Here is a 12,031-nt window from a genome sequence, read left to right as displayed (position 1 = left end):
TACTCTGCTATTGCTGCTATATTTACGGACTTTACATAAATTTTTAAATACTTCTACTCTGAATGAAAAATCAAAGCATTTTTATGCACAGAAATGTACAGTTTATCAACAGAAGAGGTATTTGGATAAGAAAAAAATTATATGACATTCCTTTGCACAAAGTAATATGAAAAACTTCCTAGAAAGGTTTCCCAAATGAAGAACTTGGAAGCCTTATTCTGTAGTCAATAGTCACTTGAGCATTTCCCCAGTAGGACGTCAGTGTCACATTCAAAATAACACCCACAAAAGCAGTTCGTCAATTAGTAAGTTGGAGTAAGGAGAGTGATTAACATTGCAATATTGTCCCTATTACAAGGAACAATGTATCTTGTCTCTGCTAGATACTGGGTTCAGCTAGATATTGGAATCTTCCTCTTACTTTAATTCTATCTCCAGTAACTCCCCCATGTTTTTAATAGCATTTACTTCTAGAAGTCAAGTTTGTATCCATTTTGGTGATTTTTTCTGAGCATCCAAACTCTCATAGCCTGTTGTTAACTCTGGGTCTTATAAAAAGTCTGTACTGAACAGTTGGATTGAAACAAAAATAGATAAGTTACTTTAAAAAGTAAATAAAGAAAATCCCTAGGGATTTTCTCCAATGAGTAAGAATAGTCATTGTGTTGTCCTTTTATTGCAAAGATTTATTTAAGATGTTAAGGCCAAAAGCACTGTTACTTCTTCCTAATAAAAGCCATGCCTTAGATAAAAATCCAGGGCCTAAAAACCCCACTCTGTTCATTTTAAGGGATTTCTTAACTGCCAGGTGGCATCAGTCTGACTGGCATTCTCTCAAATGCAACTTTTAAAGCTACAGGATGTTTGTGTCCATTATCTTTAAAGTTTCTTGCCTGTTAACAAGGTAGATTCCAGATCTCTGTGTGTGTCACGAAAAGGGACATTTCTCTATGAAGACACATGTGACTAGACGCCACCTGCCCATCTCCTCACGTGCTACGACACACGTTTGTGCAGGCTACTCATTTCTGTAAGCTCTCATTAACTGCTACAAGGATACCAGCTTGCTTTTGCTAATCACTTGCCACATTTTATCCCGTATCATGAGGAACACCTGGCCATCTCCAGGTATTAGTGGCTAACCTGCTAACTTTAGGAATGTCAAAAAGAGCCCCTGATTCCAACAACTGAAACACATTTTCTCCAGGCACTCCAGATGGACAGTTATGCTCAGATTCATTGTTAGGCTCAGCAGTTTTTAAAATCTTTATTCTGTAGGCTCACTAAAACCTATTTTAGCAGGCACAAGAAGAAGTTACATAGAAATGAAGTAAATGTAATCTTGTAAGGATAATGAAGCAGTCAACAAGAAGAGAACCAGATGGTTGGCAGCACTTGCACCAAATGCCTCGCTGGGATCTATGAACTGGGGAGCCAGGAAGGGCCTTTTCCCTACCCCTCATTTTGCTCATAGAAGAGTCCAGAGAGGACCTGAGCTGATGGGAGAGTTCCGCAGGCCACGGAGGGTCTCCTTAGAGCTTTTGCTCTGGATTATCTCTACCCAGCCCTGCTGCAAATCAGTGGCTGGGGATGCCAACTCACCCCACAAACTAAATCACACCCTGTTCTCCAGAAGCTGCTCCTCCATTGTGTTCTTGCCCACAGCATTCCTGCAAATCCTTGGAGTCTTTTCATACCTAGTAACAACATTCCCCACTAGCAGAACAAAGGAATCTACTTTTCATATTCATTTTCATATTCATATTCATCCCTGGATGGTTGACTCTTCCAGGATATTCCACAGGTAACATGGGAACCACTGCTCAGAGTCAGTTATCAACAGCTCCATAAGTTGGATGTCCGTAGCAAAGTGCATTCATTGTGCGCATTCCTTTGATTTCTGCCTGACTCCTGCTCTCTCTGCACACAGAAGTGCACCTCAACCAGAGCGGCCCCGCCAGCGAGTTCCCCAGCTACAGCGAACACGGCAGCGACGCCAGCCTGCTCGTGTCCCCGCTGCTGGTGGCCGGGGTGGTGATCGGGCTCGTGCTGTTCCTCTCCTGCGTCACCATCATCGTGGGCAGCCTGCGCAAGGACGGCCGGTTACGACACACGCAGCTGAGGAGAGATGCTAGTTATGGTAAGACAGCCAGCTAATAAGCCAGTAATTAGCACTCATAATAGCTGGTACCTAGGGCAGCAAAAGCATCTGGCTCCTGGGCAAGCGATTACAAAGAAACATGTGAAAAACAGCCAACTCTGTAGCATAACAGCATCTCTGTGCACTGAGTTCACACAGCACAAGTCCCATACTTAATGGTTAACACGAATAAGTTTTTGTAACATCCATTTTTCCTGCTCTCTCTAGACATTGACACTTAAAACCAGACGCATAAGCCTACTTTTAAGTACCTGCATAGAATCAATGAGCCTCTACAGCTCCCAGCCTCTATAGCTCAGCAATCCTGCTAACATTTGAAGTGGAAGGAAGCAGAACTTAGTTTCATCACGAATGCACAGAAAGAATTCCACACACTTGCACTTGTAGGGCAGCACCGAGTATTATAGTTGCTGGGCCACAAGCCGAGGCGCCCGGGCGCAGCTGCGGCTGGCACTGGCTCTTGAAGGAATAAAATGTCTTACAAGACCTGGAGATCCAGAACACCAGGAATGCCTCTGCCTCAGGAGGTTTATATTCTGACTTAAGGCAGAACTGTAAACAATAATACTGACTCAAAGAATCCATCATAGAGGAGGAAATAAAAGAGGGTCTCTCTATTGCCTGTTTTCCAGCTCCAGATGGCTTCTCCCATGGTGGCTCTTTTGGAGAGCTGAGATCCACATGCATGGAGGAGTTCCCACCAATTTTCGAGTTCGGTTCCTATCTGGAGACACTTTCTCGGGTCAGCGTCATGTATCCCGATTCACCTCCCTGGTAAGCCCTGGCCCTGCTGAGACACTCAACATTGCAGCCCTACACTTGCAAAGCCTCTTGAAGAGGAAAATAAAACTGCTAGGCCTGCAGCCACCACAGAAGTGCAGATCAAGCTAAATAGAAATGAACTTTGCTAAGGAAAACTTATACTTGAACTAAGCAAAGTATAACCTTATTAAAGACTCGTACAGTTACTTATCATTTACTAATAGTCTCATTAATGTTAATACTTATAAGATGACATTAAAATACACAAGTAAAATTACCTAGGTACATTTCCATTATAGACTTTGCTTCAGTCAAATTATTCTGAATTAGCTTTGCTTAACTCGGGAAAGCTTGCAGAGCTGCTTTCACAACAGAGCAGCCTCCAGCTTTTAATCAATTCCTTGAGAATTTCTTCTGTTCATGAGATTCCTTAAGATAGAAAGGGAACCATTCTGCCTAAGGGATATTGCATTAAGTGGAGAAACCAAAAATCTGGCCTTAATGAGAGCTCTGCAAAAGCCCATGTCTGAACGTGGAATATAGAGCTCTTTTTTTGTGTTCTATAGTTCATGTTGAACAATCAGCCTCTATGTACAGCTTATTGATGAACTATTATCACACAAAGCAACACCAGGTAATCAGCTGCCTTTTAGAGCTGGTGCAAGTGTTTCAGCAAAAAGCTCACATGTGAAAAATTGTTCTGAGCCTGGCATCTACCCTGTAAAATCTCATATAAATCCACTTTCAAATTTACACCCGTTTTGGTCCCACACCTACAAGCCTTTACTAATAAAAGTAAACCAGCTGACACCCAAGCAACAACTTGCGTGGGCAGCTGGCCAGATCCCGAGAACAAGCTCGGAGAACAAATTCCTTTAGCAGACAGACCTTACAAGCTTATACAGAAGATTCCTTCCATTTTCAGTACAAAACAGCCCCAGAACAGGCTTCTTACCTCTGCTTTCTGTTTGGAACGGGCTATGGAAGTGATACAGGACTGCACTCATGGGGATGTTTCCCCATGAATCCTCCAGCTACCCCTATGAGAAGCTTGGCACAAATTCATAGCCGCAAGCAGGTCCCACATTGGCCTAAGGAAATATCTGGGGACATTGACAGCCCAGCCTGAGAGCACCATAAAGGTGCCCAAGCACTGCCCGCCAGGACCCAAAGCCACGGGAGCTGCAGCCCTCAGACCTGGCTCTGCACGGACAAGGACACACTGCTCACCCCACTGTTTGCAATTCTGCAAAACCTATTGCAGCTTGCTATTGTTATTGATTTAGATTTTTTTCCCCTCCCTTCTACTGAAGTATTTTAGGAAAAAATAAATAGTTTGGGCAAATCATCAAAATCTTATTAAATGCTACACAATTTGGAGAGAACTTCAGGAAAAGTAAAGCATAGCAGATGGCAGAAAACAAAGTTATGTAGAGACTTTTCAACTCACTATTAATACATTATACATTCTTTTGTAATTTTCTGTTCACAAAAGCACTGATGAAAAAGCCTTACATGGATATTTTGAGTCTTATGTAAGAGCCTGATATATTTATGTGTAGCTACCTCCACACTATCCTCCACAGCACATTATTAAAATGTGTATTTGCTAGTTAGTAAAGCATGAGCAGGAATGTGGAGATTGCTTGGGATGAAAGCAGGTGGCAGGAAGATGTCTTTGACCTTGTGTGTTTAAAATATTAATGCTACTGGGATCAATCTTGTTACATATTATAACATTTTCAAATGTTTAGTGAAATGCAGCACTGGCCAAATTAATGGAATCCTTCCTAATTCATACAGCAGAAGAGGTAATTTAAAACTAATCCAAACACCCGCAAAAGCCAACAGCATGACTGCAAAATGGGAACAACCAGAGTGTGGAGCAGCAAGGGAAGCTCTTGCTTTAGCCCATACCTCTCGACACATGTTTGAAGGGAAAGAAATCACCAAGTCACAAGTAGCTGCCCCAGGCAAGCGCGGCAGCGCCGGCTCCGTGCCGCAGCGCCGAGCAGCCCCCTCACATCACCGCACGCTGCAGAGATGAGCACCGAGTATATTGTTTTTACTTAAATATATACACACACACACTTTCTGGAGTAATTTTGGCAAGAAGTACAATGCCACTAATACACACTTCAAAAATAATTGGCGTTTATATGCTTTTTTAATGGCTGAATGTACAGTATTGAACAAGGACCTAGTAAATTTAGAACTGCATTTTTTAAAAAAATGAGGAGAGAGTTTTGAGGATTCTTGCATGAAAGGCGTTTTACCGACTTTTCACCTTTTGGCCAGAGGAAATCCATTTCACCCTACTTGAGCAAGTGCTTTTTTGCTCCTTGCTGATGGGATATTAATGGCACGTAGGGCGCTTTAGGCAGCCAAGGTTATCGCCTTGTTCATCTATGAGTCACGACTGTCTCATACAGTAACATCACCCAGCAGGGACTCTTAAGAGATGACGGGATTTAGCTTGAGGAACAGTTTTAATGGAGGCCGCACAAATTCTCCCCATATTTCACATTGAAATGTGTCCTGTGGGGTTCACTATGATGAAAACCTGTTTGTTACCCATTAGCCCAGTATTCACACACCTTTCTTTTTTTCCTCCTTAAAAACATGCTCACTATTCCTCATCCGGACATCTTACCTGATCTAAATAAGATCATTTCTAGAGATAATCATATTGCTCAGGCTTGATGAATCCTAGCACTGATAATACCCGAGCACAGTCGGTCCTCATAGCCCTCCCTTTCACATCCTCAGAGCATTGCTAATTAATATTAGATGTTAATTTTTGATTAGCTGATTGCTACTTTCTGTGAAGGGATTTTTTTTTTTCCTCCGAACTCCCACATCTAACAGCCCCTCTGATGGGCACAGGGATATTGTCTTGATGTCAAACATTAAACCATCCCTTGAGAGGTCAGAGTCTGCAAGTGAGATCCCAACAAGTCCCTATAGACAAGCATTCCAGATGTCTTGGTGTGCATGGAAACGGAATCCTTCCCTAGGAGGTCCTCAGATGCTGCGGATGCCAGCGGAGCCGCAGCAGCTCCTTCCGCTCCTCTGTGCGGCACGGAAGGGCGTCCTCGAGCTGCCTCCGCTCGCTCCTCTGTGACCAGGAAGGTCCCTGGGGTCAGGGCTGAGGGACAGCTGGAAGTCACGGATGGAGAGCTGGAAGGCACGTGGGGCTGCTGCTGCCCGCAGGCTCAGCCCCTGCCGCAAGCAAACCTCCCATAATCAACAACAGAAAGTTATTTAATGCCGTAATGAAATCTGCAAGGATCTTTGGGCCCCATTATATTAGTTCCATAATACATGAGAACGGAACCAATTTCTAATTACTACGGCATTCTTCTCATTTCCAGCTTAAATGTGTTTACAGACATTTTCTGAGAGCTTTTGTGCCATTTCCCTTCTTCTCAAATGTCCAAGCCTTTCTATCTATCTGCTCAATTGCGGTATTTTTAGTCAAAAAATCATCTCACAATTCCGTCTTCATGTTGTGAGGCTAACCCACAAAGTTTTTTGCCATCAAACAACAGTTTGGGGGATTGGGGGTGATTATTTTGATTAGAAAAAAAAAGAGACATTTTGACTTTCCAATACTTGTTTACGAGTCAGTGTTCAAGAACTATGCGCATAACTGAGGGTCAGAATTCATGTATGTTATAACTTACATAACTAGTCCTCAAAATTGGTTACTTTCCCAGTAGGGCAATATCTCCAGTTGCAGAAACCCATGATTCCAAAATATTTCAACACAGAATGGATTGCCACTATATGAAAATATTAAACTAATGCTTACTAAATCAGCAACAAAATGTGCAAAAACAGCATCTCAAACAAAAGCTGTCCCTATCAGAAATAAACATAGAAATATATCCTGCCTCCTGACACAAGTCACTAAGTCAGCAAGAGCAATTCTGTTATAAATAATAAGATTTTGTCATGGTTACTACATATAACTAAAGTATGTATACAATTTAAGGCAAAAAAAAAAATCCCAGAGGAACCCCTTGCATAGATTTCCAAGCTGCTGTTCTTCAAACCCTACCATTTATATACTGTGAGATCAGACATACGCAGCATTAGCCAAACTAGTTATGTTGTCACCCACCACATCAGTTTAGTTTTTCCTTTGATTCTCCTTTTAGAGTCACAGGATATTTGTTCCAGTCTCAGTTTTATTAGGCAACATCCTCTACGCTGTTTTTAGTCATAGTTTAAACCTGTAAACACACGTATTTTCCAGGAAAAGATTAGCAATTCTGCTTACTTTTATAAAGGAAGATAGTAGGTCATCAGCAAAATAGAGAAGAGAATTTCTGTAGCATCACAACATGTAACAGATGAACAAAGTAAACAAGACAACATCTATTCCCAAAGAACAACTCAGCCCCCAGACTTGTTTTTTTTTTTTCGCTAGCTATTGTTTGCTGCTTTAAAAATCCTGTAAGCAGAACCTGCTTCTCTCCTGAGTGAGCCATAATTTATGAATGACAGCTAGTTAAATAAGCTCCTTCGTGTCTCCTTAGCAACAAACCTATCCTAATACTCACTGCAATGAGACCTGACAAATTCATGAAGTTATTCTCCTCCTCCCTCAAGCAGTCGCTACATTCTGAATCAACCAGGTCAGACTGAAAATTCGCTGTATTTTTTTAAGCATTATTCTTCTCTTTGTGGGTCACATTTACATTTGCTGAGCTGGTGTTACAGACAGGAATCCTCCTCCCCTCTCCTGGCAGGATCCCTCCTCAGCAGCAGCCTCGTGTAGGCTGCAGCGACAACCAAGTTACTCGGGCAAGACGCGAGACAAAGCGGCGCAGGCAGCAGCTCGAGCGCCTGCAAAACGCAGCGAACCCTGAGAGGTTACAATTAAGAGAAAGATCAATTAAAGTGGATTCAGCAAGGAGCCAGGAAATAAAAGAAACTGAGTTTTCTTATTGCAAGGATGGAGAGAGATGCATGGTATTCATGAGGTGCAGTGCAACACATTCCTGCAGTCCATTATTATGCTGCAGTAGCATAACACTTTCCAAAAGCTTTTTTTTTTTTTTTTTTTTTTTTGGCTAGAAGGCTTTTCCCCATAACCACTGAACTGAACACTGGCTACTTTTTACACGCACAATAACACCACAAAATTTAATCTCAGACAAAGCATAACACTATCACTGGATACATCTTTTGCAAGATATTAAAAAGAATTTTTGCATTCCAAAGCCATACAACCTCCGTGCTCCTGCGTTTTCAGCTGCAGAACACACACACACACACACACACACACACACACACAGGTGCTGCTGCCTCGCTGTTCCTGAGCGGTCACTTCTATGACATGGCTGAGACGTCGTGTCCGAGTCTTGTTGGTTCGGGGCAGACAGGGGGTCACGGCTGCGAGGAGGGAGGGCCAGCGAGGGACAAGGTGGCAGGTGACAGGACAGGGGACGCTGCCCTTTTGGGGGCAGGAGCGCCAGCTACTCCGCTAAAATGAGCCTAAACTATGATAACACGAAAATTTTAGTATTAAGAATCATTACCAATGCGCTAGTTCTTTTTAATTGCAGCCACTACTACACACAGCAGAAACAACAGTAGCATTTCTTCCAAAGTTTACCCAAGACTATCAGTTCTCTTGGCGCTATACAAATCTTTCCTATTCCAAAATAATGAGTGTTTTCTTTATACTCCATTGCATTAAAGAACATACACACAGAATCTATCATGCACAACCAGACAACACTTCCATCTCTCTCTCCATTCAGCCACTCCCGAGGTTTCCTCCACCCTCCCATTAGCAGCTTCTGCCTCAAACCAGTATTTTAAAGCAGGCTGCCACAAAACATACCAGCCACCCTCAAAACCTCCTAGTACACGGTACAAGACAGGAACGCATATTGCAAGTGACTCATATCACACCTAGGTAACACATAACAAACTCGAAAGAGATACTGTTAGATATCAAGCTTATTTTTAAAGGTCAGTCTTTGTCTCTAAGGCATTAAACAAACCCAAATCTGTGAGCTGCAGCAGCCCTCCTCCCTAGAATTGAGCTGCTAGAGATCAGAAAACTCATTTGCTTCCGGAGGGAGCAGGCGAGGTGTTATTTGTGCTTACAAACGCCAGCCTCCGCGCGACGGCCCGCGGCACCGCGCGGCACAGCCCGGCGGGCCCGCGTGCCAGCACCTCCCAGGGTGCCCAAACTCAGCGCCGCCCCGTTGGAGAGGCCGCCCCGTTACTCTGCTCCAGGTTGCTCTCTTCATTCTACTCACTTTTCTGCAGGAATATGCCTCTTCTCCCCAAACATGAAACTTTATTTTAAAAGATCCCACCGAGGACTTGGTCCAGCATCACTGACATCATCAGTACATGATAATCAGCTGCAAGAAGTGATCCCTATTACTTTAAAAAAAAAAAATGAATAGTCCTTTAAATCTCATGAAAGAGATTTCCCCAGCCTCTAACATACATAATAGTAGGTACCTTTGCAATTGTGTATTACTTATTAAAATACTTGCTTAAAATGCTCTAATAAAAAAAAAGATGTGGTAAGGACTAGATCCACAAGCTCGCATATTATAGACTTTGCAGGAGAAAAGACTCATGCTTGCAGCACTGATAACTCATTAGTTATATTACAGGAATATCATTCTAAGTCCTGTGAAAGCATAACCAAACTAACGAGGTCATTAGAAGGAGGAGAAAAAAAAAAGGCAGCAAACTGGGAAAAATACAAAGCTAAAAAAGCTAAAATTGCACATTCAGCCTTAATTCAGCTTCATTCCATCCTCAGCAACGCAAAACACCGAGAATCTTGGCTGTAGCCTCTGCCAGTAGCATTTGTAAACTGCTATATCCCTCCTTCAGTGCTAGGAGCAAAGGTACCAAGCTTAACCAAGAACATGGAAAACTGAGTACCAAGATCACAAACGGCAAATGAAACACAGTAACTTTAGCAGCACACTGCTGGAATGATTTATAGTTGTCTCCTTGGCCATAACGATCTGTAGGTACAGCTGTGAAGGTGCCAAGAAGCTAATTGAAAATTTGGCATGGGTTCCTTACTGCTCTATTTGAAGGGTGGGTTTTTTTTTTTTTTGGTGTGACCCTAATTGCCAAGATCATGGGGAGGGATAGGCATTACTTGCCTTAGATTTCAGAGAAAGAGAGGTGTTTTATTTTATTCCTATTGATCATAAATATATATATATATATGTTTACATGAAGAAAGACTGGGCTTCGTGTCAGCAATTATCCTAAAGAAAGTCAACTAAGTAGAGATGATCCTAAAAAAAACGTGAACTAAGTGGAGATACAGCTCAGAGTAAGCAACCCTGCAAGGTTTCCTGCTGTTCCTTTGCCCTCATTGACTTCACGTACGGCTGAGCTTGGAGCATCACTTCCCTGGTCTTCAGCTGAGGTCTGGGATCACTGAACAGAGCAGCAGGAACACTGGAGAGCTGCAGCGGCTTTAGTAGCAACTGGGCTGAGAACCTTTCCACATCCTACACAAAAACAACACCTTCTACCTGCTGGGATATGTTTCTGAACAGTTCAAAACAGTTGTGTTTTTCGGTATTCTCCTAGGTGCTCCTGTGCTCCAGGTGCTCCTGTTGAGGTTAAGGTACGAAGGAGAGCAGCAGAACCACTGTTTTCTTCGGCAGGGTCTGGCTGATTGCAGTGGATGTGGCAGAGCAGCCCCGTCAGCGGGGTGAGCTCACAAGCCACGCGCAATCTAGAGCAGGGCTGATTAGTTGAGGTTTAGCACGGCAGTAATGCAATTACCGGGGCAGAAGGAGCGCCGGCTGCCTGCAGGGAAGATGGATGCTAAATATGCTACGTTTCAGGAAACGTCCTAGATCTTAATCACTCAGCAGCTACTGTGGTTGAGGAAATGGGTTCATAATATCCCTGGCTCCAGCAGAGATGTTTTTCAGCTCAGCTGAACAAGATAAGGTTTTTACAGGAAATATTTCCACCTAGGAGTCAGATTAAAAGTGACCCCAAAACATCCAAGCAGGGTAGCCTCAAACAAAGCAGGCCCAACATTTAAGAACACAGCACTGTGCCTCTTCCCCACTCTGCAGAGCCAGAAAGCTGGGAAAACAGGATATTCCCCCAGCCCACGAGCCCTGAGCTGGTTTCAGAGCAGAAGTGGATCAAGCTCCCTTTTCTAGGCAAACAGGTGAGACTCCAGTGTAGCCAAATAACGGCCCAGCCTGGACATCATCAGTGCTGTGAGACACGCTGGGCTACCTCAGCTCATCAGCGATCCTTCCCGAGCCGCTGGCGTCGCTCCTGCGGCTCCCACGTAGCCGTCGGGAAGGAGCAGGGCTCATCCCGAGGCCTTCCTGCAGGAGGATGCGTTTGGACTTTTGCTAAACCTCCTGCGACTGGCTTGAGGCTTTTGGGTATTACCCGTCCTGCGTAGCGGCATGAGGATGCGGCTGGTAATTCGCACCTTACCTGCTCCTGTTAGGTCGAAAATTCACATGACACCAATCTAATGAAAAATCTGTTTTTCTTTCAGCTACGATGAGTGCGTGGGCCCAGGAGCGACACAGATATACATCCCTACAGACGACCCCCCGCCGTATTCCCTCACGGACCCTTGCCAGGGGAGCGAGGCGCCCGCGGCGGCACCGGGAGCCCCGGCGCAGGGCACGGCGCGCGCGGCCGGGCTGCAGCCCCCGCGCCTCCCCGCCGCGGCCGCACGGAAGGGCTCTCCCACGGACTATCGCACCCTGCTGAACCAAATCCTGTGACGGAAAGGGGCTTTTCCCCCCGCTCTTCCAACGGACTCAGGCCGAGAAAAACATTCACATGGAAGAACGAAACCTCTGCAAGTTCAATCCCTTTTATATATTAAACCTCTGCAGGTTTAATCTACTTCATATTTTTAAACAGGGATATAATGGGTTTTTTTTATTTTTTACGGTGAGTTTTGAAAGTTTAGAAAACTTCCCTCTTTGTGTTTCAGTGTTCTCATCTCACAACACAAAACAAGTGCAACGGCAAGCAGTGCATCAGGCCTTTTTGAAGCATTTCAAAACACACTGAAAACAGCAACGCTTACTGTAGAGACAGCTCATCCAGCCA

The 12,031-nt window shown here is 44.0% G+C and overlaps 1 protein-coding gene across 1 annotated transcript in view; it reads left to right on the top strand.

Moving 5' to 3' along the window:
- BEAN1 (brain expressed associated with NEDD4 1) overlaps positions 1 to 11,697 on the top strand; it is a 32,590-nt gene extending 20,893 nt beyond the window's left edge. The window contains exons 4-6 of the mRNA XM_088530807.1: positions 1,931 to 2,140; positions 2,794 to 2,935; positions 11,463 to 11,697. Of these exons, the coding sequence (XP_088386933.1) occupies positions 1,931 to 2,140; positions 2,794 to 2,935; positions 11,463 to 11,697 (587 nt within the window). The remainder of the gene's footprint in view (positions 1 to 1,930; positions 2,141 to 2,793; positions 2,936 to 11,462) is intronic.
- The last annotated feature ends 334 nt before the right edge of the window (positions 11,698 to 12,031 follow it).

This window comes from Tinamus guttatus, unplaced genomic scaffold (assembly GCF_059628265.1).
Source record: "Tinamus guttatus ecotype Peru unplaced genomic scaffold, ASM5962826v1 Tinamus_guttatus_pri_ptg000389l, whole genome shotgun sequence".
Taxonomy (NCBI): domain Eukaryota; kingdom Metazoa; phylum Chordata; class Aves; order Tinamiformes; family Tinamidae; genus Tinamus; species Tinamus guttatus.
Note: the sequence above shows the minus strand (reverse complement) of the source record. Positions and strands in the feature narration are given on the sequence as shown.